This window comes from Myotis daubentonii, chromosome 3 (assembly GCF_963259705.1).
Source record: "Myotis daubentonii chromosome 3, mMyoDau2.1, whole genome shotgun sequence".
In the NCBI taxonomy this organism is placed as follows: Eukaryota; Metazoa; Chordata; class Mammalia; order Chiroptera; family Vespertilionidae; genus Myotis; species Myotis daubentonii.
In genome coordinates, this window is record NC_081842.1 from 184439065 (window position 1) to 184463395 (window position 24331).

A 24331-nucleotide genomic window follows, 5' to 3' on the forward strand; every position below is an offset into this window, starting at 1 on the left:
TGCCCCAAATCAATCCCCCCACCCCAATCGGGGGCAGGACCCATCAGCCAATCTCCTACAGCCCGTCCCCCCCAGCTGGCCCCCCCAGACAGTGGGGCGGGCCGACCAGCCAACCTCCCACTGTCTCCTCCTCCCCACAGGCCCAGCCCCAATCCTCCCTGATCAGGGTCAGGCAGGCCAGACCTCACCCATGCACAAATTCATGCACTGGGCCTCTAGTTACACTATAGTTTTCATTCTTCCATCATGCCCCTTAACTCTAGACCAGTGTTTCTCATATTCTAGTGAATTTGAGAATCACCTGCAAGGCTAAGAATCACCTGGGAGTTTAAGAATCACTCCCAGATGATTCTGACTCAGGCAGATAGAGGACCACATTTTGAGGAATACTATTTTAGCTTTATCTCTTTGCAATTCTATAAATGGGTCACACTTTTTCCTGCTGACATTTTTTCATCCCAAAATTCCTCAGCTTGGAATATCTTTGACCCTGATTTTCTGCCATGCTGTCACTGATCACATAATGTGCCTTAGCTCTGTCTGGTTTGGATTCCCATCCCTGAGCTCCCAGAGTCTTCTGTGTTCCCCTGTTGTGGCCTGTACCACCCTGTGCAATAAAGTCTAGTTAACTTGTCTGACTCACCCATTAAGACTGCACATTCCTTAAGGATAGGAATTGTATCTGGCTTATGCTTCAGAACAGTGTCTGCAACACATTAGGTTCTCAAAAAATATTTACTCAAAAAACATTGCTTATCCTTTGTCTCTTACTAGACTGAGCCAAGCAAAGACTATGTTCTATGGTAACAAGCAGAAAATATTCCTAAAAATCACTTAGTGGTGTGTAATAAAATAAAATGAAACCTTAAATAATCAAAGTTTTGAAAATATTTAGTACCTCAACAACCAGTACTTTTCTGTACTCCCCTATGTAAGAAGCAAAAGAAGCCAATATCATGAAGTTATGTTTTAAAGAATTGTCTCACTTTAAACCATAGATGCCTATATCCAAAGTACTGAGCCACAGGCAAACTTCCAGCTATAAGTTAACTAAGTTCTAGGGATTTAAAGTGCCATGGTGACTATAGTTAACAATACTATACTTGGAACATTGCTAAAAGAGTAGATCTTAAAAGTTGTCAACACACACACACACACACACACACACACACACACACACACACACGATAACTGTGAGGTGATGGATGTGTTAACTAACCTTGTTGTGGTAATCATTTTATAATATATGAGTATGTATATCAAATCATTACATTGTATACCTTAAACTTACACAATGTTACATGTCAGTTATATCTCAATAAAGCTGGAAAAAATAATACAATATTTCTTGGGAGATATTCGCAGGTCTGTACATAAAGGTCTGTCTTATCCTTCTCATTGACTGCATTATAATCTATGAACATAGACCAACAATTTTCTTTTTTATTTAAATAACTAGAGGCCCAGTGCACCAGTGGGGTCCCTCCGCCTGGCCTGTGGGATCGGGCCAAAACTGGCTCTCCGACATCCCCCAAGGGGTCCCTGATTGCGAGAGGGCGCAGGCCAGGCCGAGGGACACCACCAGTGCACGATCGGGGCTGGGGAGGGACTGCAGGAGGGCTCCAGGGTTTGTCCGGCCTGTCTCGCTCAGTCCCAATCGGACAGACCCCAGCAGCAAGCTAACCTACCAAGTCAGAGCGTCTGCCCACTGGTGGTCAGTGCATGTCAGAGTGAGCAGTTGAGCGGCCTTAGCATATCATTAGCATATTACGCTTTGATTGATTGAACGGCCACCTGGATGACTGGACACTTAGTACATTAGGCTTTTATTATATAGGATTCTTTATTCAAAGTATTACATGTCCCCCTTTTTTTCCCCCATTGGCCCCCTCCAACCCACTCCTGTCCTCTCTCCCCCACCCCAAGCCTTCAGCACCCTATTATCTGTGTCCATGGGTTATGCATATATGCATACAAGGCATAAACCAGCAATTTTCAACGGGTGTGCTGCAAGAGGCACACTGATGCGTTGTAAGAATATTAAAAACATGCAATATCTGACTAGTCAGGAGCACTGACCTCTTTTCCCTTAGATTGTCAAATAAAAAAATGACAACAGCCAACACAACAATAGCCATCCAGTGTGAGTGAATCAGAAGCATACCTATTTTTTATCAGGTCAGCAAAAAATATAATTTTTGGTGTGCCGCAAAATTTTAGTTATTAGTTTGTATGTGCCATGAGATGAAAAGAGTTGAAAAATCGCCGAATTAAATCAACAGAATAGAATTAGAAGTCTAGAAATAAACCCATAGAGTTTTTGATCAATTGATTTTGACAAGGATACCAAGATCATCAGAATAGTCTTTCCAATAGAGGGTGCTAATACAACCGGTTAGACCCATATGAAAAGAATGAAGTTGGGTCCCTACCCTATATCATATAAGTCCATTAAACTACGAATAATAAGCTAAAACTATTAAACTCTTAGAAGAAAACACAGTTATAGATCTTTGTGATCTTGAATTAGGCAATGGTTTCTTAGCTATGATGTCAAAAGTACAAGCAAACAAAAGAAAAAAATACAGTTGACCCTTGAACAGCAGAGGTTTGAAATGTGAGTCCACTTATTCATGCAAACCATATTATTCAAAGGTCAACTGTATTTTGATCCTCAGGAATCTGCATATGTAGAAGAACAACTTAAGTCATATGGGGATTTTGACTCAGGGAGCTAGACACCCCTAATCCCCCATGCTGTTCAAGACCAACTGTAAATAAAATAAATATTATCAAGCTTAAAAACATTTATGCTTTAAAGGATACTATCAAGAAAGTGAAAAGATAAACTGTGGAAAGGAAGAAAGTAGTTTCAGTCATATATCTGGTAAGGGACTAGTATCCAGAATATATAAAGAATTCTTACAACTCAACAATAAAGACAAATAACCCAATTTAAAAATGGGCCAAAGATTTGAATAGATACTTCTCCTAAGCAAACCAAATCGACAGTATCAGCTGGTGATCGATCATGTTAAAAAGAAAATTAAGTAGGGTGGTGACCAGAAACTTGTGGGGGAGAGGGGTTCTACTTTAACTTAGATGACTTTAAAAGACTATGAGGAGTTGATATCTGAACTGAGATTTGAATTAGAGGAGCCAGCCAAATGAAGAATCTCAGGGGAAAGTTCAAGGCAGAAGGAATAGCAGAAAATGATTCATGAATCTTGGACTGACTTGTTTGGTGTGAGCAACAGGAAGTATTTCGCTTTTGGAGAACAATAAAAATAGGTTTATTTGTGTTACTCTTATTAATTTGTGCAGTTATTCAGTGTCTGGTAAGTTAATGTTCAAGAAAAAATATTAATTTTTAATAAAATGTTCTATTATTTTATGTTAATGATTACTCATTTATTTCAGCCCTTTGTATTCAGCATGTCTCTATCAAAATAAACCTACATTTCTATGAAAATTGAAGGTGTGTTGTTTTTTTTTGCGGCCCACCTAAGCTTAAACCTTATTTGGCCCGTGTTAGCCTTTGAGTTTGACATACTTGCTTTACAAGGAAGAGTTAAAATAGTAGTAGGTCTCTTAATTGTCATACTGACTATATTCAATTACTTTAAATGAACTTCAGTGTGCCACATAAAACACATCATCTGAAGGGATGGCTACATACATTTCAAAGTAACTTAAATTAAGAACAGATCAAAATATTCTCCACGTAGGCCCAGCTGGTGTGGGCTCAGTCCCCAGTGTGGAGCATGCAGGAGGCATGCCAATCAATGATTCTCTCACATCATGGTTGTTTCTATCTCTCCCTTTCCCTTCCTCTCTAAAATCCATTTTAAATTTTTTTAACTATTTCTAAAGAAAAAAAAATCAAGCCAGAGTCTCATCTGACCTGACCAGTGTGGCTCAGTTGGCTGGAGCATCATCCTGTACAAAAGACTGTGGGTTCAATTCCAGGTCAGGGCTCATACCTAGGTTGCGGGTTCGATCCCTGGTCAGATCAACTAGGGAAGGCAACCAATCAATGTTCTCTCTCACATCAATATTTCTCTTTCTCTCTCCCTCTCCCTTCCTGTCTCTCTAAAAATCAATCAAAAAATATTTTTAAATAGACAAATCTATAGAGACTGAAAGTACATTAGTTGTTGCCTACAGTTAAGGGTGAAATATTGAGGCGTGATTGTTAATGGAAACAGGGTTTCTTTGGGGGGTGATGAAAATTTTCTAAAATTGATTGTGGAGACGGTTGCATAGCTCTGTAAATATACTAAAAAACATCTATTTTTATACTTCAAATGGATGGTATGTGAATTATTTTTGTTGTTGTTGTTAATACTCACCCAAGGATATTTTTCCATTGATTTTTTTTAGGGACAGTTTTAGAGAAAGGAAAAGACAGAGAGAAACATCAATATGAAAGAAACACATTGATTGGTTGCCTCCTGCACGAGCCCCGACCAGGGCCTGGCGGGGAGGAGGAGCCTGCAACAAAGGTATATGCCCTTGACCACAATCGAACCCAAGACCTTTTGGTCTGCAGGCCAACGTTCTACCCACTGAGCCGAACTGGCTAAGGCTGGTATGTGAATTCTATCTCAATAAAACTGTTTGTTTAAAAAAGAACAAAAAGCAACAGGCAACACAAAAATTTACCAAAAATTTTCATATGAAATTGTTACAACTAAGATGTTTAGCTATTCTATTACAAAATAAATATTCTTAAACAATAAAAGCCCATACATAAAAAGGAAGAAGTTGCCGGGGTCCAACCCCAGCAGGTCCAGGGGTCCCCAAAGGTGTGGACGGAGTCGGCGAAGAAGGAATGACACGGAGACAGCGTTCAGTTGATCAGCAGCCTAACCAGGATCTCCAGCCAGGATCTCCAGCCAAGTTCTGTTCAGGATCTCCAGCGAAGTTCTGGTTAGGATCTCCAGCCAGGTTCTGTCCAGGTTCAGCCAGGTTCAGTCACCAGTTTCTAGTCAGGTTCTCTTGCCATGTTCTATAGTCAGGTTCAGTCCAGGATCTTTTGCCATGTTCTCTCGCTAGGTTCTGTCTCTAGGTTCTGTTGCCAGTTTCTGTCCAGGATCTTTGGCCATGTTCTCTCCAGCGAAGTTCTTCTGTCTCTAGAGAACGTTCTGTGTAGGTTCTGTCTGTAGGTTCCCTCTTCTAAGTTCTGTGTTCTAAGTTCTGTCTCTTTCTGTCTTGTTACATCTGTATTTATACCAGTTGATTCAATCCTATCAATATTAAGAACCGTATGCTATATATGCCAGGTCCCTTGAAACAGCAAGGATGGACCGGCCCCCGGCAAGAAGTTAAAGATACATGAGAAAGAGAGAGGGAAGAAAGAAGATAGAGGAGAAAATCCATAGACTGATGTCCTCAAAAAATTTGTGAGCAGATGGAATCCAGAACATGGAAGGATTACCTCTTCCACTATGATGGGGAAGGATGCAGGCAAGAAGAGGCAGGAAAATAAGTATACACTAATAGGTGGAGGGACAAGGGTATTCCCACCAAATGGACTCTACTATCTCTGTGAAGCATGGCATCTTCTATGAGTGATGGAGGAAAGAGGAAGGTTGAGAGATTGTAGAAAAAAACTGTCAGAGTGACAAAGCAAATATTCACCCAATATTTTAATTAGCCGTCTGTGCCCTAACAGTAAGACTAAAATAGAATACAAGAAATGAACTAAGTGGACAATCTTAGTATGAAGGCTTAATGTGAACAAAACTCCAGAAAACAGAAAACCAACTTTCACAATAACCTTAACATTGGCATGTGAATGGGGAAAAATTAATTATGAATACCTCAAAACACTTTTCCTTGAATGTGAAACCATTTATATGATTCCATATACCATGCAAACTTAACTTTTGCCAAAAAAGAAAGTAAATTGCCATTTTTTTAAGGAACCAAACTAGTCTAAGAAGATAATCCTTTACAATAAAGTAAATAAAAAGGAAAACAATTGACAGGGCTGGTCATTTGTTTTTCTCTATAAGCAGTAAAAGGCATTCCATTCTTAACCTAAATCACTAGCTTTGATTGGGATTATGTAACTATTTGAAAATCTAATCCTATGACTATTGCCAAATATAGGAGTAGCATATTCTACTTTCTGTCCTTCCACAAATACCATCAACAAAACTACTAATAAGAGAACTAACTGCTTGACTGATTAGCACACTTTATAAGCAAATGATCGCACACTGGGGATATGTTTGACAGGCTATCCTATATAATAAAGAGGTAATATGCAAATTAACCCTCATGCCTTCACAAGATGGCTGCCTACAACCAGGCCAGCAGCAGGGTTAGTGAGGGGCGACCAGGCTGGCAGGGAGGGCAGTTGGGGGCAACCAGGCTAGCAGGGGGAGCAGTTGGGAGTGACCATGCCAGCAGGCGGGGCAGTAAGAGGCAATCAGGCCGGCAGAGGGGGGCAGTTGGGGGCAATCAGGCTGGCGGGGGGGGGGAGGCAGTAAGAGGCAACCAGGCCAGCAGAGGGGGGCAGTTGGGGGCAATCAGGCTGGCAGGGGGGGCAGTAAGAGGCAACCAGGCTGGTGGGGGGGTGACAGTTAGGGGCGACCAGGCTGGCGGGGGGTGTGCAGTTGGAAGCAACCAGGTCAGCAGTGGGGGCAGTAAGAAGTGACCAGGCCAGCAGGAGGTGGCAGTTAGGGGCGACCAGGCTGGCAGGGGGGTGCAGTTGCGGGCAACCAGGCCAGCAGGGGTGGCAATTGGGGGCAATTAGGCTGGCGGGGGGGACAGTTGGGGGCAACCAGGCTGGCAGGGAGGGCAATTAGGAGTGACCAGGCTGGTAGGAAGGGGGCAGTTGGGGGCAACCTGGCTGGCAGCGGTGGGCAGTTAGGGGCGATCAGGCCGGCAAGGGGGGGCAGTTAGGGACGACCACACAGGCAGGTGAACGATTAGGAGCCAGCCGTCCAGGATTGTGAGAGGATGTCTGACTGCCGGTTTAGGCCCAGGATCAGGCCTAAACTGGCAGTCAGACATCCCTGAGGGGTCCCAAATTGGAGAGGGTGCAGGCTGAGCTGAAGGCCCCCCCATGCACTAATTTCATGCACCAGGCCTCTAGTATGATTAAATAAAAGCCACTGTTGCTAATATAAACTCAATCAAGTTTTACATAAATCAGGAAATGTACATATTTGCTATTAATTTATTCTGCACAACTTACAAGGCTGTGTAAGCAACAACTCCAAAACAGCCTTCTGCCTCTCGTCTCTAAGCCCTGTTTAAAGGACCTTGGACATTCTTCCATTCACTATGAGAACAATGTGCCTCATTGTAGGGCTTGAAGATTATAATGCTCAGTACTGCCATCAAAGAGTACACAAGCTCGCTATACAGATGAAGATTGTACTAGAGGCCGAAACCGGTTTGGCTCAGTGGATAGAGCATCGGCCTACCGACTGAAAGGTCCCAGGTTCGATTCCGGTCAAGGGCATGTACCTGGGTTGCGGGCACATCCCCAGTGGGGAATGTGCAGGAGGCAGCTGATCGATGTTTCTCTCTCATCGATGTTTCTAACTCTCTATCTCTCTCCTTTCCTCTCTGTAAAAAATCAATAAAATATATTTTAAAAAAAAAAGATTGTACTAGAGATATGGCTAATTAATTATAACAGATGTAAGTAAAATGATTAAATGCCCAACAGATTTATATAAGCAAAGCTCAAAAATATTAGAAGAGGGAAAAATCAAGTTTGAATAGAGTATTGAAGGAAAACAAAAGTTATAAAATTTCCACATACTTCATCCCACTGGTACTACTTACTATTTTAGGAGGTTTTTGTTTTCTTTTGGGGGCATTTAGATTAGATACAATTTTTCTTTTGTTCCTTTTATAATTCTAAAGCTGCTTTATTACATTTAGACTGTTAATATGTACCAAGTCAACTTAATAAGCATCACAATTGACATATTCATGAACAGTTTATTTAGAAAAGTATAAATCTGCTTTTAATTATTTGATGAAAGTGGTGCTGATATCTTTCTAGGAGAATCAGAGACTACCTCTTTTACATCTTTGCAAGAGAAATACATATATTTAAGCTCTTCAAAAACCTAAAATGCAAAAATTAGATGGCAGATTTTTGGTCATCTTGTAGACAATGCTAAGGACTGCCAAATAACAAATGTGTTTTGAGCCCTAGCTCACTGGCTAGAGCATTGGCCCTTGTACTGAAGGGTCCTGGGTTCAATTCCAGTCAAGGGCATGTAACTCGGTTGCAGGCTTGATCCCTGGCCCTGGTTGGGGCACATGCAGGAGACAACCAACCAATGTCTCTCTCTGTCTCTCTCATTGATGTTTCTTTCTGTGTGTCTCTCCCCCTCCCTTCCCCTCTCTCTAAAAAAATAAAATCAATGGAAAAATGTCCTGGATGAGGATTAACAAAAAACACATACCATGTGTTTTGACTAGTAGTGGTTTTAAAATACAAAGTCACTATGAGTCTTCCAGTATGTAACTGCAAGGAACGCAATGATTCTTTTTATGAAGAATACCTGGAATAGTCCTGGTAACTTACTAATTCATTGTTTCTACCTTTCTCTCCAAAATATTTCAAAACCAATACAAATCAAGAGAGTTAAACATTTATGGGTAATGCCTAAACAAACCATATTTGGTAATCTCAACTAGTTCCTCATACCAACTTGATTAACCTTTAACATTTCCCTAGTTATACCTTTTTCCAGTTCCTAAGGCCACTGATGTAAATCTTTACCTCAGTCCTTAAATCCTGACTCTACCTTCATTTTTAACTCAGACCTTGCTTCCCATCCCTACAACATTTAAGCATACTCCTATTTTAGAAGCCCTTTTCCTCAGTTCCATATCCCTCTCTGCCTCTTTCACAAATGCCTTGTCTTGAATTTCACTACTTCTTACCTCCCCTATTTATTCTTCAAACTACTCCAATCTGCCTTCCACACCCACTGCTCCACAGAAACTGTCTAAGGGCATCAGTGATGTCCAAACTGACCAATCCAATGGGTATCTTCAAGACTTTATCTAGTCAATCCTCTCAACAGTATTCAAGGCAACTCACTATTCCCACTTGATTACTACATTCTTCTTCTGTTGTTGTTGTTTTCTTTTTCTTTTCTTATATCTCTGGCTTTTTTCTTTGTCACTATCTTAAATGTGTTTGTGGTGATCTAAAATCTGTCCACAAATTCTTTGACACTCCTTTCACAAAAGAGTCTAATTCGCCTCCCCATACTTAAAATTCCCATTCCCAAGAGCCTGAGCTGAACTTAATAATTCATTTCTAATGAACAGAATAACGTGAAGTGATATTCTCAGACTAGGTCATAAAAGGCGCTGTGGCTTCCTCCTTGCTCCGACTTGGATTGCTCTGCTCCCGCTGGGTGAAGCCAATGCCTTGTCATGATGACACTCAATGGAAAGGCTATCTGGTGAGGAACTAAGGCCACCTTCCAACAGCCAGCAATGAACTGAGGCTTTCTGCGAACAGCTCTGAAAGTGAGTCACCTCTGAAGCAAAACCTCCAGCTTCAATCAAGCCTTTCAGATAACTGCAACCCTAGCCAATATCTTTTGACTACAATTTCATGAAAGACCCTAGGGCAGACCCACCTAACTAAGTCACTCCAAAGTTCTGAGCCACTGAAACTATGAGATAATAAATGTTTGCTGTTTTAAGTTGCTAAGTTTTGAATAATTTTTTACAAAGCAACAGGTAACTAATCCAATGATGTTTCTCAGCATCCTGTCCAAAGGCTCTATTATTCTCATGCTCAACTCTCTGTATATGTAAAGCTAGTATTGTCGATAACCCAGATATTTTCCTAAATTCCAGGCCATATGACATCTTTTCATCAATTTCAACATGACTCAAAGCCACCACCTTTCTCCCCCAACCTGTTCTTCCTACCTTCCCTATCAGCATTCATTGACGTAAAACCTAAAACCTGGATTTCATCACACTCTTCCTACCCTTTCACTCACATCCAATTCATCACTAAGGCCTATAAATAGTGCTCTCCTGATCATTTCTCTGCAACAACAGTATTTAAAGAATATAAATTTCATCTGAACCGATTCATCAATTTTAAAATCAGAGAGACAACAACCAGAGCATAATGTGCCACTTAATGTAATATGTTCCACCTACAAAGTATTCTTTCCCCAAAAGAACCAAACTGAATTTGATTAAGCTTCTACCTCTAGGAAATACAGAGGACAAAGGCACATGTTTAAATATACCACAAAGATGTTTGCTGAAACTGGTTTGGCTCAGTGGATAGAGCGTCGACCTGCGGACTGAAGGGTCCCAGGTTCGATTCCAGTCAAGGGCATGTTACCTGGGTTGCGGGCACATCTTCAGTGGGAGATGTGCAGGAGGCAGCTGATCGTTGTTTCTCTCTCATCGATGTTTCTAACTCTCTATCTCTCTCCCTTCCTCTCTGTAAAAAATCAATAAAATATATTAAAAATATATATATATACCACAAAGATGTTACTAACAAAATCCAGAATGTGGACAATTCTACAAAACAAATGATATGGTTTGTTCAACAAATAAATGGCAAAGAAAAAAAGAGGGAAGGAGGACACATATTAAAAGAGATCCGATTTTATATGTGGATCTTGTTTGGAAACCTGACTCAAATAAACCAACTGGTGAGGAAAGAGATGTTTGAGACAATGAAGAAAATTGGACATTGACTGGATATTTGACAATATTATTATTAATATTCAGTTGTAATAGTGGCACTGTAACATTTTTTTAAAAGAGAACTTAGTTTTTAGTAATACATACTAAAATATTTACAAATGAAATAATATGGTGTCTGGGATCTACTTTAAAATAATCCACTGGAGAATGAAGGTACTGATGCAAGTATTAATAAAAAAAAATTGGCCATCTATATATATAAAAGGCTAAATGACCGGCTGTACATACATCTGACCATTTGGCCGGTATATATGATGCACACTGGCAATTTAAAAATAAACATTGACTCACGCATGCACGATATATATAAAGCTCTCACTGGCACCACTCACATGCATGTTTTAATTTTATAATACTATATTATATATACTATTTTGACATGTAATTTTTGGCAGTAATGTAATTACCACATGAATCTTTCTTCTAATTAATTTCCTTTTAATGTGCACAAATCTGTGCACTGGGCCACTTGTATGTTTATAATTATACTAGGGGCCCGGTGCACGAAATTCGTGCACTGTGTGTTTGGGGGGGGGGGGGGAGTGTCCCTCAGCCCAGCCTGCCCCCTCTCACATACTGGGAGCCCTCAGGCGTTGACCCCCATCACCCTCCAATCACAGGATCGGCCCCTTGCCCAGGCCTGACGCCTCTGACAGAGGCGTCAGGCCTGGGCAGGGGACCCTCATTTCCCCCCATCACTGGTTCTGCCCCCAGCTCAGGCCTGATGCCTCTGGCCCAGGCATCAGGCCTAGGCAGGGGACCCCCAGACCCCTCCGATTGCTGGCTCTGCCCCTTGCCCAGGCCTGATGCCTCAGCCAGAGGCATAGACCCCCATCACCCTCTGATGGCCTGATCGGCCCCTTGCCCAGGCCTGACGCCTCCGCCAGAGGTGTCAGGCTTGGACAGGGGACCCCCATCTCCCCCCGATCACTGGCTCTGGCCCCCGCCCAGGCCTGAGGCCTCTGGCCCAGGAATCATGCCTGGGCAGGGAACCCCCATCTCCCTCTGATCGCTTGCTCCACCCCCCGCCCAAGCCTGACGCCTCTGACCCAGGCTTCAGGCCTGGGCAAGGGGACCATCATATCCCCCCAATCCCCGGCTCCGCCCCCCACCCAGGCCTGATGCCTCTGGCCCAGGCATCAGGCCTAGGCAGGGGACCCCCAGCACCCCGCTAAGGCCTGATGCCCCGGCCAGAGGAGTTGACCCTCATCACCCTCCGATCACCAATCACCGGATCGGCCCCTTGACCAGGCCTGAGGCCTCCGGCAGAGGTGTCAGGCCTGGGCAGGGGACCCCCAGCTCCCCGCGGTTGCAGGCTCCGCCGCTGCCCAGGCCTAACGCCTCTGGCCTAGGGGTCCGGCCCGGGCAGCGGAGACCCGCAGCTGCAGCGGCCCCGCGATCGTAGGCTCCGCTTTAGGCCCAGGCAAGGGACCCCTAGCTCCTGGGACTGCCAGCTTCGACCGTGCCCGGCTCCCATCGCTGGCTCCACCCCTACTTCCTGCTATCACTGGCCAGGGCGGAAAAGGCACCTGATTCTCCGATCATGGCTGGGGGGCAGGGCAAAGGCAGCCCCAGGGCCGCCTTTGCCCTACCCCCCAGCTCTTAGCTCCCCCCTGGGTTTCCGATCACTATCAGTGGCAGGGGGCTTCTTCTTGCTTTCCCTTTCGCCTCCCTGCATTGTGCCTACATATGCAAATTAGCCGCCATCTTGTTGGCAGTTAATTTGCATATAGCCCTGATTAGCCAATGAAAAGGGTAGCTCGTACGCCAATTACCATTTTTCTCTTTTATTAGTGTTGACTAGAGGCCCGGTGCACAAAAATTTGTGCACTTGGGGGGGGGGGGTCCCTCAGCCCGGCCTGTGCCCTCTCGCAGTCTGGGACCCCTTACTCAGGGGATGACCACCTGCTGGCTTAGGCCCGCTCCCCAGGGGATTGGGCCTAAGCTGGCAGTCAGATATTCTTCTGGCAGCCCGGCAGCCCTCAGGGGATGTCCACTTGCCAGCGGGGAGCAGGCCTAAACTGCAGTCAGACATCCTTAGCGCTGCTGAGGAGGCAGGAGAGGCTCCCACCACCACCACTGTACTGGCAGCCAACAGCCTGGCTTGTGGCTGAGCAGAGCTCCTCCCATGTGAGAGCGCCCTGACCACCAGAGGGCAGCTCCTGCATTGAGCGTCTGCCCCCTGGTGGTCAGTGTGTGTCATAGTGACCAGTCATTCCCAGTCGTTCTGCTGTTAGGGTCAGTTTGCATATTACCCTGTTACTATATAGGATAGAGGCCTGGTGCACGGGAGGGGGCCGGCTGATTTGCCCTGAAGAGTGTCCCGGATCAGGGTGGGGTCCCACTTGGGTGCCTGGCCAGCCTCGATGAGGGGATGATGGCTGTTTGTAGCTGGTCACACCCCCTTCAAGGTGGGGTCCCCACTGGGGTGCCTGGCCAGTCTGGGTGTGGGGCTAAGGGCTGTTTTCAGGCTGGTGAGTGACTGAAGCTCCCAACCGCTCCTTTTTTTCTTTTTATTCTGGGATTTATTTACCTTCTATGGCTGTCACTGGAATTGAGAGCTGGCTTTAGCTCTGAGGCTCGGCTGGCTGAAAGCAGGTTTCTGGGGTTTGTTTAGCTTCTATAATTGCAACATTGTTTCTTAGAGTGCAGCTCAGAGGCCGGCAGCAGCAGGTGGGGAACCTTGGCTTCCTCCATCACTGGAGCAAGCAAGCCTCCTGTTCGCTTCAGCTGCCTGGCTGCCGGCCACCATCTTGGTTGGCAGTTAATTTGCACATCACCCTGATTAGCCAATGGGAAGTGTGTCGGAGGTATGGTTAATTACCATGTTTGTCTATTATTAGATAGGACTAGAGGCCTGGTGCACAAAAATTTGTGCACTTGGGGGGGGGAGGTCCCTCAGCCCGGCCTGTGCCCTCTTGCAGTCTGGGACCCCTCAGGGGATGTCCACCTGCTGGCTTAGGCCCGCTCCCAGGGGATCAGGTCTAAGTTGGCAGTCAGACATCCCTCTGGCAGTCCAGGAGCCCTCAGGGGATGTCCACTTGCCAGCAGGGAGCAGGCCTAAGCTGCAGTCGGACATCTTTAGTGCTGCTGAGGAGGCGGGAGAGGCTCCTGCCACCACTGCTGTGCGGGCAGCCATCAGCCTGGGTTGTGGCTGAGCAGAGCTCCCCCTGTGGGAGCGCCCTGACCACCAGGGGGCAGCTCCTGCATTGAGCATCTGCCCCCTGGTGGTCAGTGTGTGTCATAGTGACCAGTCATTCCCAGTTGTTCTGCTGTTAGGGTCAATTTGCATATTACCCTTTTATTATATAGGATTATTATATAGGATAGAGGCCTGGTGCATGGGTGGGGGCTGGCTGGTTTTCCCTGAAAGGTGTCCCAGATCAGGGTGGGGGTCCCACTGGGGTACCTGGCCAGCCTGGGTGAGAGGCTGAGGGCTGTTTTCAGGCCGGTCAAGCCCCACAGTGGGGACCCTCACCCCATGGGAGTGTGGCCAGCCTGGGTGAGGGGCTGAGGGTTGTTTTCAGGCTGGCCACACCCCCTTCAGGGTGAGGCGCCCTACTGGGGTGCCTGGCCAGACTGGGTGAGGGGCTGACGGCTGTTTTCAGGCTGGCCACGGCTGCGGGCTGGAAGCAGGTATCTGGGATTTAGTTAACTTCTATAATTGAAACTTTGTAGCCTTGGTCCCGCTCAAAGCCTGGGTTCCCCTGGCAACCCATGTTCCCAGCCCCTCCTTGAGCGGAGGCCACGCCGGCTGGACGCAGGTATCTGGGATTTATTTATCTTCTAAATTGAAACTTAGTAGCCTTGAGCGGAGCTCAGGGATGGCCGCAGGCAGGAAGCTTGGCTTCCTCCATTGCCGGGGGCAACCTAAGCCTCCTGCTCACTCCAGCTCCGTGGCCACCACTATCTTTGTGACGCACTGACAGAGTGAGGGTGTGATGGTTAATTTGCATATTATTCTTTTATTAGATAAGATAAACTGGTATATAAACTAGAGGCCCGGTGCATGAAAATTCATGCACTTAGGGGGGAGGGAGCGGGAGAGGGGGGTCCCTCAGCCCAGCCTGCGCCCCCTCACAGTCCGGGACCCCTCAAGGGATGTCCAACTAATGACTTAGGCCCGCTCCCTGGGGGATCAGGCCTAAGTTGGCAGTCAGACATCCCTCTGGGAAGCGAGCCTACGCCGTTAGTCAGACATCCTTAGCACTGCCGCGGAAGCGGGAGAGGCTCCCGCCACCGCCACTGCACTGGCCAGCCATGAGCCAGCTTCTGGCTGAGTGGCACTTCCTCTGTGGAAGCGCACTGACCAACAGGGGGCAGCTCCTGTATTGAGCGTCTGCCCCCTGGTGGTCAGTGCACGTCATAGCGACCAGTCATTCCCAGTCGTTCTGCTGTTAGGGTCAATTTGCATATTATCCTTTTATTATATAGGAGAAGCTGGATAACAGGAGTTCATTTTACTATCCTCTTTTATATAGGTTTGAAGTTTTCTATAACAAAAATGTTTTTTTCTATTTAAAAAAAAGTGTTTAAAATGACAGTCCTGAGGGTAAAGTTCAAATTCCTTAGCATAGTTTATCAAGAAAGCCTTTAATTATATATGACCCCTATTTACCTCTCCAGCTCATCTCACAACTGCCTACTACAGCCCAAGCTTCAAGATGGACAAGTTCCTCACTCTTGCCCCCTCCAAAAACATTATCTCTATCTCAAGCAGTTTAAACTTCTCTCTCTGCTCACATGGCTAACCCCTACTCATCATTAAGACAACAGCAAACCTGCTTCTTCTAGGAAACCTTTCCTGGCCCTCCAAGACTGAGTCAAGTAACCCATCTATATAACCTCAAAACATACTATGCTTCTCTATCATAGCTCTTACTTCCTGCATCCCAGAATCTAGGTATCATGAGGGCATGGATAATTTCCACCTTATTTACCATTTTAACCCCTCTTGCTAGGTACTCAATAAATATTTAATAAATTTACAAAAGGCATTACCCCTCCACTTTCCAACTCCTCACATATCTATACCTCCCTCAATTTTTCTTCCTTTCCCATCTTCCTTCCTGATCATGATTCACATAAATGGTTGGCTGTTCACACAGCATTCCCAAATTTATATCCACAGCCTTCCCTAGGCATCTCATCTAATAAAAATTCAACTAATAAATTCTAATCTAGCATATCTTTATCTCCAGGCCCGACCTATGGCTCCTGGTTCCAAGGATTCAATCTCCTATCTTCAATCTCCTGTTAGCTCCCAAACTCACCTTTACGCTAGAGCTGCTAAGAAATTCTCTAATCTTCTTAATAACCCTTATGTTCTCAAGCTTCTCAATTTGTGCATACTTCCACTGCCTGGAATGCCATTCTCTTTTACCTTTTTTTTTTTTTTTTAATATATTTTTTTATTGATTTTTTTACAGAGAGGAAGGGAGAGAGATAGAGAGTTAGAAACATCGATGAGAGAGAAACATCGATCAGCTGCCTCCTGCACATCCCCCACTGGGGATGTGCCCACAACCCAGGTACATGCCCTTGACCGGAATCGAACCTGGGACCTTTCAGTCCGCAGGCCGACGCTCTATCCACCGAGCCAAACCGGTTTCGGCCATTCTCTTTTACCTTTATTTTAAGCCTAGGCTCAAATGTCTCCCTGGCCTTTCCCAGGCAATGTTCCCACAGCAGCCTAGTCTTATTTATATTATAGAATTTATCATTGTACTGTACACTTGGACATTGTTTCAGTACATTAGGATTCTGAAAGATTTGAAAGTACATCTTAACGATTTGCGTGTGGCTGATACCTTGGAGGTACATCGTCCAGGAAGAGTATCAGAATTAGTTGCACAGCCTTTAAGCGGAGCAGTAAATAGCAAATCACTCTATTCCTTGTTTCAAAAATTACTTGGATTCTGGTCTGGCTCTCGTTGTAGATCTGTTCTAGGGTGACTGAAAATCTTTAAACTAGATTGGTCTTGCTTTAAAGTTTTGAAATTATGTGTAGGTGTCTGCTCTGCTAGATTGTGAGTTCCTAGATAGTAAGGGCTCTCTCTCCTTCACGCTTGCACCTCCAGCATATAAAGTGCAATGCCTATTATAAAGTTGGCCCCAAATAAATATTTCCTGAATGGATTACATCATATTGTTCCTATTAATTAAGAAACTGAGCTAGAGCTGAAAAGACTGCCTAAATCTACTTCCCTAAAGGAGGAAATCAAAGTAATAATATCTTAAGCTCTTTTTCAAAAACTGCGGATAGATTTGGGTTTAGGCCAAGGCCCAGGACCAGAGACTAAGGCCCAGGCTAAGGTAAGCTTTAGGAGAATCTATTCAGTTCACAGCAGTTTTAAGTGATCCTAACCCAACCCTGAGATTATCCCAATATCAATTTTCATACAGGCTGACTTTAAAGCAAGACCAATCTAGTTTAAAGATTTTCAGTCACCCTAGAACAGATCTACAACGAGAGCCAGACCAGAATCCAAGTAATTTTTGAAACAAGGAATAGAGTGACTTGCTATTTACTGCTCCGCTTAAAGGCTGTGCAACTAATTCTGATACTCTTCCTGGACAATGTACCTCCAAGGTATCAGCCACACACAAATCATTAAGATGTACTTTCAAATCTTTCAGAATCCTAATGTACTGAAACAATGTCCAAGTGTACAGAACTCACTGCCAACATTCACTGTGTCTCTTACTTTCTCTTTAAGTGAATACCTATCTTTTCCCCATCTTTATATTGGACCTCCTTTAATCAGAGGTTGGGTATTATTTTATTTTCACAAGATGATTTTAGTTTACAATGTTTCTCTGCTGTTTCTATGCAAGCAAATGCTTTAACACCAAAAAACCAGAAAAGAAAAAAAAAAAACTTCTAAATAGCCATTAGTGAGAAATATGATACCTCCTTCTCCTGGTGAGGATGATGTTTTATAGAATCTAGTTTCAGAAGGGAAGCTAAGTGTTTGGGTGGGAATAGGGGGAGGGGTCTATGAAAAACCTGTATTAGCCAGTAAGACAAAGAGAAATTTGTCAAGGTATTCAGAAACTAAAAGGGCAAGGAGGCAGAAAAAGACTACACTAATGGAAGAAAAACAGGAAAAAAGAAAATTCTGTTTGGGGTAGGAGCTTCCCCAAAACCCGTTTGAGGCCTCTCTAGTATGGCCCCACATGCAGACACACACAAATTTGGCATTTGTAGAGTAACTTAATTCCATCGTGCCAGTCATTGGAACTACTCTACCTTGAATAAGCTGGAAAGGCTCCATGGGATTTTCTGATTATCAGGTATACTGAAACTCAATATTACTCTTCAGTTATCTGAGTCATGGGATTTCATAATCCCAGTTTTCAGAATATAATATTTAGTTACCTCTCTTCTGTGACTACCTAAAGATAATCTTGAACAATTTTGTTCAAATCTCATTCAGGTTTGGCCTTTCTTCCCCCTTTAAAAATTATGCAGAGAAAGGAAGTTGATATTTGAAGGATGTTGAAAGTTTCTACTCCTGCAGGCGTGCCTTTAGTAACTCACAGCTTGCACTTTTCTCCTTCCTGTAGTGAAAGTGAAGTTTAGTGGAAAAAGTCAGAAAGTTAGGAATTTGGGATCCTGGTTACACCACTCACTGCTAGCTCTTAGGTCTTGAGCAAACGACTTAAAAGCCTGAATGCTTAGATTCCAAAACTGTAAAATGAGGAAATACATTGGGGATAATAAATACCTACCTTGAAGATTTATTGTTAGTAAAATGAAGTAAGGGAACCACTAGACTAGAATATAAACTCCAGAGAAATGGTGAATGTCTTGAACTCCTATTGATTCTTGCTCACATGCACCCCAGCGTGCACACCCACCCACATATACCTTCCTAGCCTAAAGCAGTAACATATAGTGGGAGCGAGCTCAACAAATATTTTTTAAATGAACGAATAAACACAAGTGTTCCCATTTATCTCATTAATATTTAACCTTTTTCCAAGATCATATTTTTTTGTCCCTTGTCTTCTATTGTTTTCTAGAGCCTTCAGGGCATTCTTTTTTGTCCTAAGTGATTTCCTCCCTATCATCAGCTATTCTTAACAAGACACCATTCAGAGCAAGTACCTTTGGAAGTAATTCCTCTTAACACCACCCACCTTCCTTTTCTAAAGCGATGGGGGTGGAGGGGGTAGTCAGAGCGTAAGATTCACAGCAGCTCATGGACTCGTACCACCGCCACGGATTCGTGTTTAACGACGGTCCAGCCGCGAGCTCAGCCCTCCCTGGAATGTAACTTTCAGGAGACACCGTACCGTCCATTCCCTTCGCTAACAGGAGACGGCTGTGCAGGAACCCTCGGCTCTCCAAAGTTCAGGCGGCGGTTACTCTCGCCTCCCACTGAAACAACGTGGGCCCACAGCAGGGACTTCGGACCCCTGGTGCTGCCCGAGGGCCGGTCACCACGGACCTGGCCAAGCTGCGCTCGTCAATCCCGGGAGGGAAGCGAAGGGGCGCGGCCGTCCGCAGGGCCTGGGGGTACAGGGTCAGGTCCATGACAACGTGGGGCGACAGCGCCACCGGAGCCTAAACCACGATTACCACCCCCCTCACCGCCCAAGTACAGCCCCCTGGACCCCACCCACGCTAAGCCCCCACCAGAAAACGAACGCCGCTAGCCCCCAGCCCATAAATCAGACAGCCACCACCTGTTTATTGGCTGCACCCGCATCTCCTTCACCCTCATTGGCTATCCGGGCGTAAAACCCTCCTCTCCGAGGGAACCCTCGCGTACGGCGGCACCCCCAGCCTAGCAACCTCAACCCCGCTCCCCCAAAAGCCCGGCCCCCCTCTACTCAGGGATAGCGACGCCCGAGAAGCTCCGAGCCTCGGCCCGCGGGGACTCACCGTGTAGTAGGAGAGCAGCCCTGCATTGTAGTCCAGCACGAACCAACGGTACTGCCAGCCCTTCATCACGTTAGTCCATTTGCTCAGCGGCCCCTCCATGATGGACGCCATCTTGGGAGCCGCCAATGACAACAAACGGCCTGACGTCATTCGCCTATAAGGCATTCATCGGGCCGGGGGCGGGGCCGCCGCGGGCGGGGGCGGGGCCGGGAGGGGCGGGGCCGGGAGGGGCGGGGCCAGCGGCCGCTGCCTCACCTGGACTTGCCAACTCTCGCCCCCAGCTATCGTCCTCAAACACGCTTTCTTTGATCGCCTATTGTGTGTAGAACTCAGTGCCTGGGCCGTGACAAATGCAAGCATGAGTACAGCTATTAAGATTATTTATTACAAGAATTAATTTTACTAGCCATAATGATACCTTACATTTCCAAAAGATTACACATCTGGCCTTTCAATTTATGCATTCATGACGCAAATCCATTCATTTTATAAATGTGTGCTGTTTTCTGCTTTGAGCATTGAGACCTCATGTAGAGTTGAGGGGAACAGGCAATAAAATAAATAGTAAATTATATAGTATATTAAAAAGTGGTAAATACTATTAGGCAAGGAAAGAAGCAGAGAGTAGGGGCGACAGTTTTTAATTTACAAATAGGGAAGGCCTGAATGAGAAGGTAACTTCTGAACAAAGAAAGTGAAGGCTGAAGCCTGGAGGAGGAGCTTCCAAGGGGCAAGAAAAGAAAGTGTAAAAGACCTGGAGTCTGACATTTTAAAGGAACAGCAAGGAGTTCAATGTCTGGAGTGCCAGGGAGAAAGTAGGAGACAAGGTCTGAGAAGTAAGGGCAGATCACTTAGAGCTTGTAAGGACTGTGGAACTATTGTCTTACTATATCCAGGCACTATTAGACATCCTGAGAATTAAACAGTGAAGGAGTCAGACAGGTTCCTTGCTTTCTAAGAGCTTAAATTTGGTGATTGAAAGCAAACACTAAACAGTAAACAAAAATATCTAGAAGGAAAGAGCTAGAAAGGAAACTGGGAAGTGGAGCATTAGCTGTAAGTGGCAGTGAGGTCAAGGGAGAGGTTTTCTTTGTATTTTACTTTATTTTATTTTATTTTGTTTTATTTTATTTTGGACTTAAAACGTATTTTGTTTCTTCAGGTACTGTGTTGTGAATCTCTTCTCTTTGCTGATAACAGAAGTGCTAGGAAAAAGAATATCACTGAGTGAGCTAAACAGAGAACCTACTTGCTAGCTAATCAATTAGGTAAAGATTTAAAGTAAGTTAAAGTTTCTCATGCTTGATCTGTTAGATATCTTTTCCCACAGTAATTGAGGTATAATTGCCATATAACATTATATAAATTTATGGTGTACAATGTAATGATTTAATATATGTATATATTGTGAAATTATTACCACATTAAAGTTTAGTTAACATCCATCACCTCACCTCATAGTACTTTATATATATATATATGTATATATATATATATATATATATATATATATATATATATATATATATTATTGATTTTTTACAGAGAGGAAGGGAGAGGGATAGAGAGTTAAAAACATCGATCAGAGAGAAACATCGATCAGCTGCCTCCTGCACACTCCCTACTGGGGATGTGCCCGCAACCAAGGTGCATGCCCTTGACCGGAATCAAACCTGGGACCCTTGAGTCTGCAGGCTGATGCTCTATCCACTGAGCCAAACCGATCAGGGCTCACAGTACTTTCTTGTGATGAGAACTTTTAAGGTCTACTTGATTAGCAACTTTCAAATATACAATACAGTATTGTTAACTATTGTCACTATCCTGTATATTACATCCTCAAAACTTTTTTATCTTATAACTGGAAGTTTTTACCTTCTGACCACCTTTAAGTTTGATGTAGTCACACATTTTTATTTTTGCTTTTATCATTGCCAAGACCAATGTGAAGAAGCTTTTTCTTTATGTTTTCATCGAAAAGTTTTATGGCTTCAGGTCTTACATTTACTAGTTAGTCTTTCATCCATTTCTAGTTACTTTTTGCGAGTAAAGATAGTAGTGTAGTTTCATTTTTTTGCATGTGAAGATCCAGTATTCCCAATGCCATTTATTGAAGAGACTATCTTTTCTCCATTGAGTATTTTTGGCTCCTTTGTCAAATATTAGTTGACCACACACAGGTTTATTTCTGGGCTCTCAATTCTGTTCTGTTGGTCTATGTGTCTGTTTCTATGCCAATACCATACTGTTGTAATTACAATAGCTTTGTAATATAGCTTGGAATCAGGAAGTATTTGTTTTTATTTCTCACTAGAGGCCCAGTGCACGAACTTTGTGCATGGGGGGTGGGTGTCCCTCAGCCCAGCCTGCACCCTCTCCAATCTGGGACCCCTCAGGGGATGTCTGACTGCCAGTTTAGGCCTGCTTGCCTGCCTGATTGCCCCTAACTGCTTCTGCCTGCCAACCTGATCATCCCCAACTGCCCTCCCCTGCCGGCCCAATCGCCCCCAACTGCCCGCCCCTGCCAGCCTAATTGCCCGCAACTGCCCTCCCCTGCGTGACCACCTCCTCCACATGAGGCAGAAGAGACTGGCCTCCTCTGTGCCACGTGGAACCACGGGACCCCCAGGCCTCACTGCACGGAGCGGCCACTGGGCTCTGTCACCGCTGTGCACACGACTATCTTGTGGTGGCCATCTTGTGGCAGCCATGTTGTGACAACGTCGCGTGCGAGGACACGAGGACCACCTAGGCTTTTATTAGTATAGATCAGTGGTCGGCAAACTGCAGCCCCTTGAGTGTGGATCTTCCACAAAATACCACGTGTGGGCGCGCATGTACAGTGCGATTGAAACTTCGTGGCCACATTCAAGGGGCCAAAGAGCCACATGTGGCTCGCGAGCCGCAGTTTGCCGACCACTAATATAGATGGTTGCTTTGGGTATCCAGGTCTTTTGTGGTTCCAAACAAATTTAAGGATTATTTCTTCTGTTCTATAAAAATCCCTTGATAGGGATTGCATTGAATCTAAGATGGTTTTAGGTAGTATGGTCATTTTTAACAATATTAATTCTTCCAATCCATTAACACAGGATATCTTTCCATTTATTTGCCCAGGTACCTAATAGTATTAATCGTGAGTCCATATAAACAACTGTCTGTGTTTTCACTATGCTAAATAGCCTCCCCAAAATACACTACACACTTCTCACAGAAATTTTATGTCTAGAAACATTATTCAGCAGAAAGCCTCATGTTGCTGATGTCTTTTGGGATAAACAGAGTATTGGATCTTGAAACATCATGATTCAGATTGAATTAAAAGATTTACATAGAGTAATTACTCCTCCTCCATTAGCTTCTTAAGAGCAGGAACCAAGTTTTGCTCATCTTTATAACCCTAGAAACTATCCCAGGGCCTGGCACACAGAAAGTGCTCAGTAATTATTGTTTGATCTGAATTATGTGTTCCATTGAAACTGCGCTACTAAGTTCCAAGGATTGTGCTAAGCACCATCACCTATACTTTCTCCTACAATCCCCACAACAATTCTTGAGCACTTATATCATTACACCCATTTTACAGATGAGGACAGTGGGACACAGAGTTATTGAGTGGCTGGCCCAGGGTTACACAACTAATAAACAGCAGAACCAGAATTAGATTCTAGGTGTTTTCACCATAGATCCATTTCACCCGCGCTGCAAGCTATATTTATAATGTCTATGTGTAAATAAATGTCTTGGACACGACACAGGCAGTATCATAAGTTTCTAAATCAGTTTTGACTTTTATCAGGGTCACCAGGCATAGGCAGGTTCTACATAGCTTCAAATGTCAAAACTCAGGTCAGCAGGGAGAGCTGGGAGCAGGGCAGTTCTTGACTCCATGTCCAATTGCACAGCACTTTGTCCACATTCTACACCACGTGTCAAACTACATGCTTTAGATCATCGGCTAAAATTAAACATGGAAAAGACATATCAGCTTTGATTCCCACATTCCTCAGTGACTGGCTTTTCGTGGAATGAGGTAGCAGCGGAAGCAGAGCAGAAAATGGGGATTCGATTCAGAATCAGAAGGAAGAGATGAGGTTCACCATTAAACAGCATAAGCTCATCAATGGCAGGAACTGGAATTAATTCATCCTGCCACTTAGAATATCAACAAACGTTACACTGATATGATTCTTGATAGATGATTCTGGTGGCAAAATTGAGAACAAATCAGAGGGGGGGGCCAAGGCTGGAAAAAGAAAACAAACTAAGAGACTTTAAAAGTCAAGCAAGCAGTAGAAAGAGTATAAACTTATACAGTGACAGCAGGGATGGAGGGTGGGAAAGATACTGTATTGTATATTTATTGAGTAGCATTTTAGAGTTAAGATTTTAAAACTCACTAAACAACAGAATTAAATAAAGAAATAATAAGCAGAGGCAGAGACAATACCAATACCAATAACTTGTCTCACGTAATGATTGTTTAGGTAATCAAGTTTTGTTTTTTAAAAAAGGAAGAACATAAACGGCTTGTGTTTCTCAGTGTGACGTTTCCTTTACACGGCTGTTTAGAAATGTGAAAATATTATTACCAACATTTTCGCAGCCGAGATCATAGGTACAAATTGCTTCAAAATACATTCTGTTGTTACTAATTCCCTGCCTTCTCTTCCTAAACTTCCTACCAACTGCTTTTTTGTT

General features: G+C 44.2%; 1 protein-coding gene across 9 annotated transcripts in view; it reads right to left on the reverse strand.

The window, feature by feature from the left end:
• Positions 1 to 19795, reverse strand: part of OSBPL9 (oxysterol binding protein like 9) — a 141266-nt gene extending 121471 nt beyond the window's left edge. For 7 of the 9 annotated variants that reach the window (XM_059689631.1, XM_059689628.1, XM_059689636.1 and 4 more), the window contains exon 1: positions 19631 to 19770. In XM_059689631.1, the coding sequence (XP_059545614.1) occupies positions 19631 to 19741 (111 nt within the window). In that variant the 5' untranslated portion in view covers positions 19742 to 19770. Of the gene's footprint in view, positions 1 to 19630 lie in introns of all 9 variants that reach the window. The other 2 variants (XM_059689632.1, XM_059689629.1) reach the window with 1 other exon arrangement.
• Positions 19796 to 24331: the final 4536 nt, after the last annotated feature.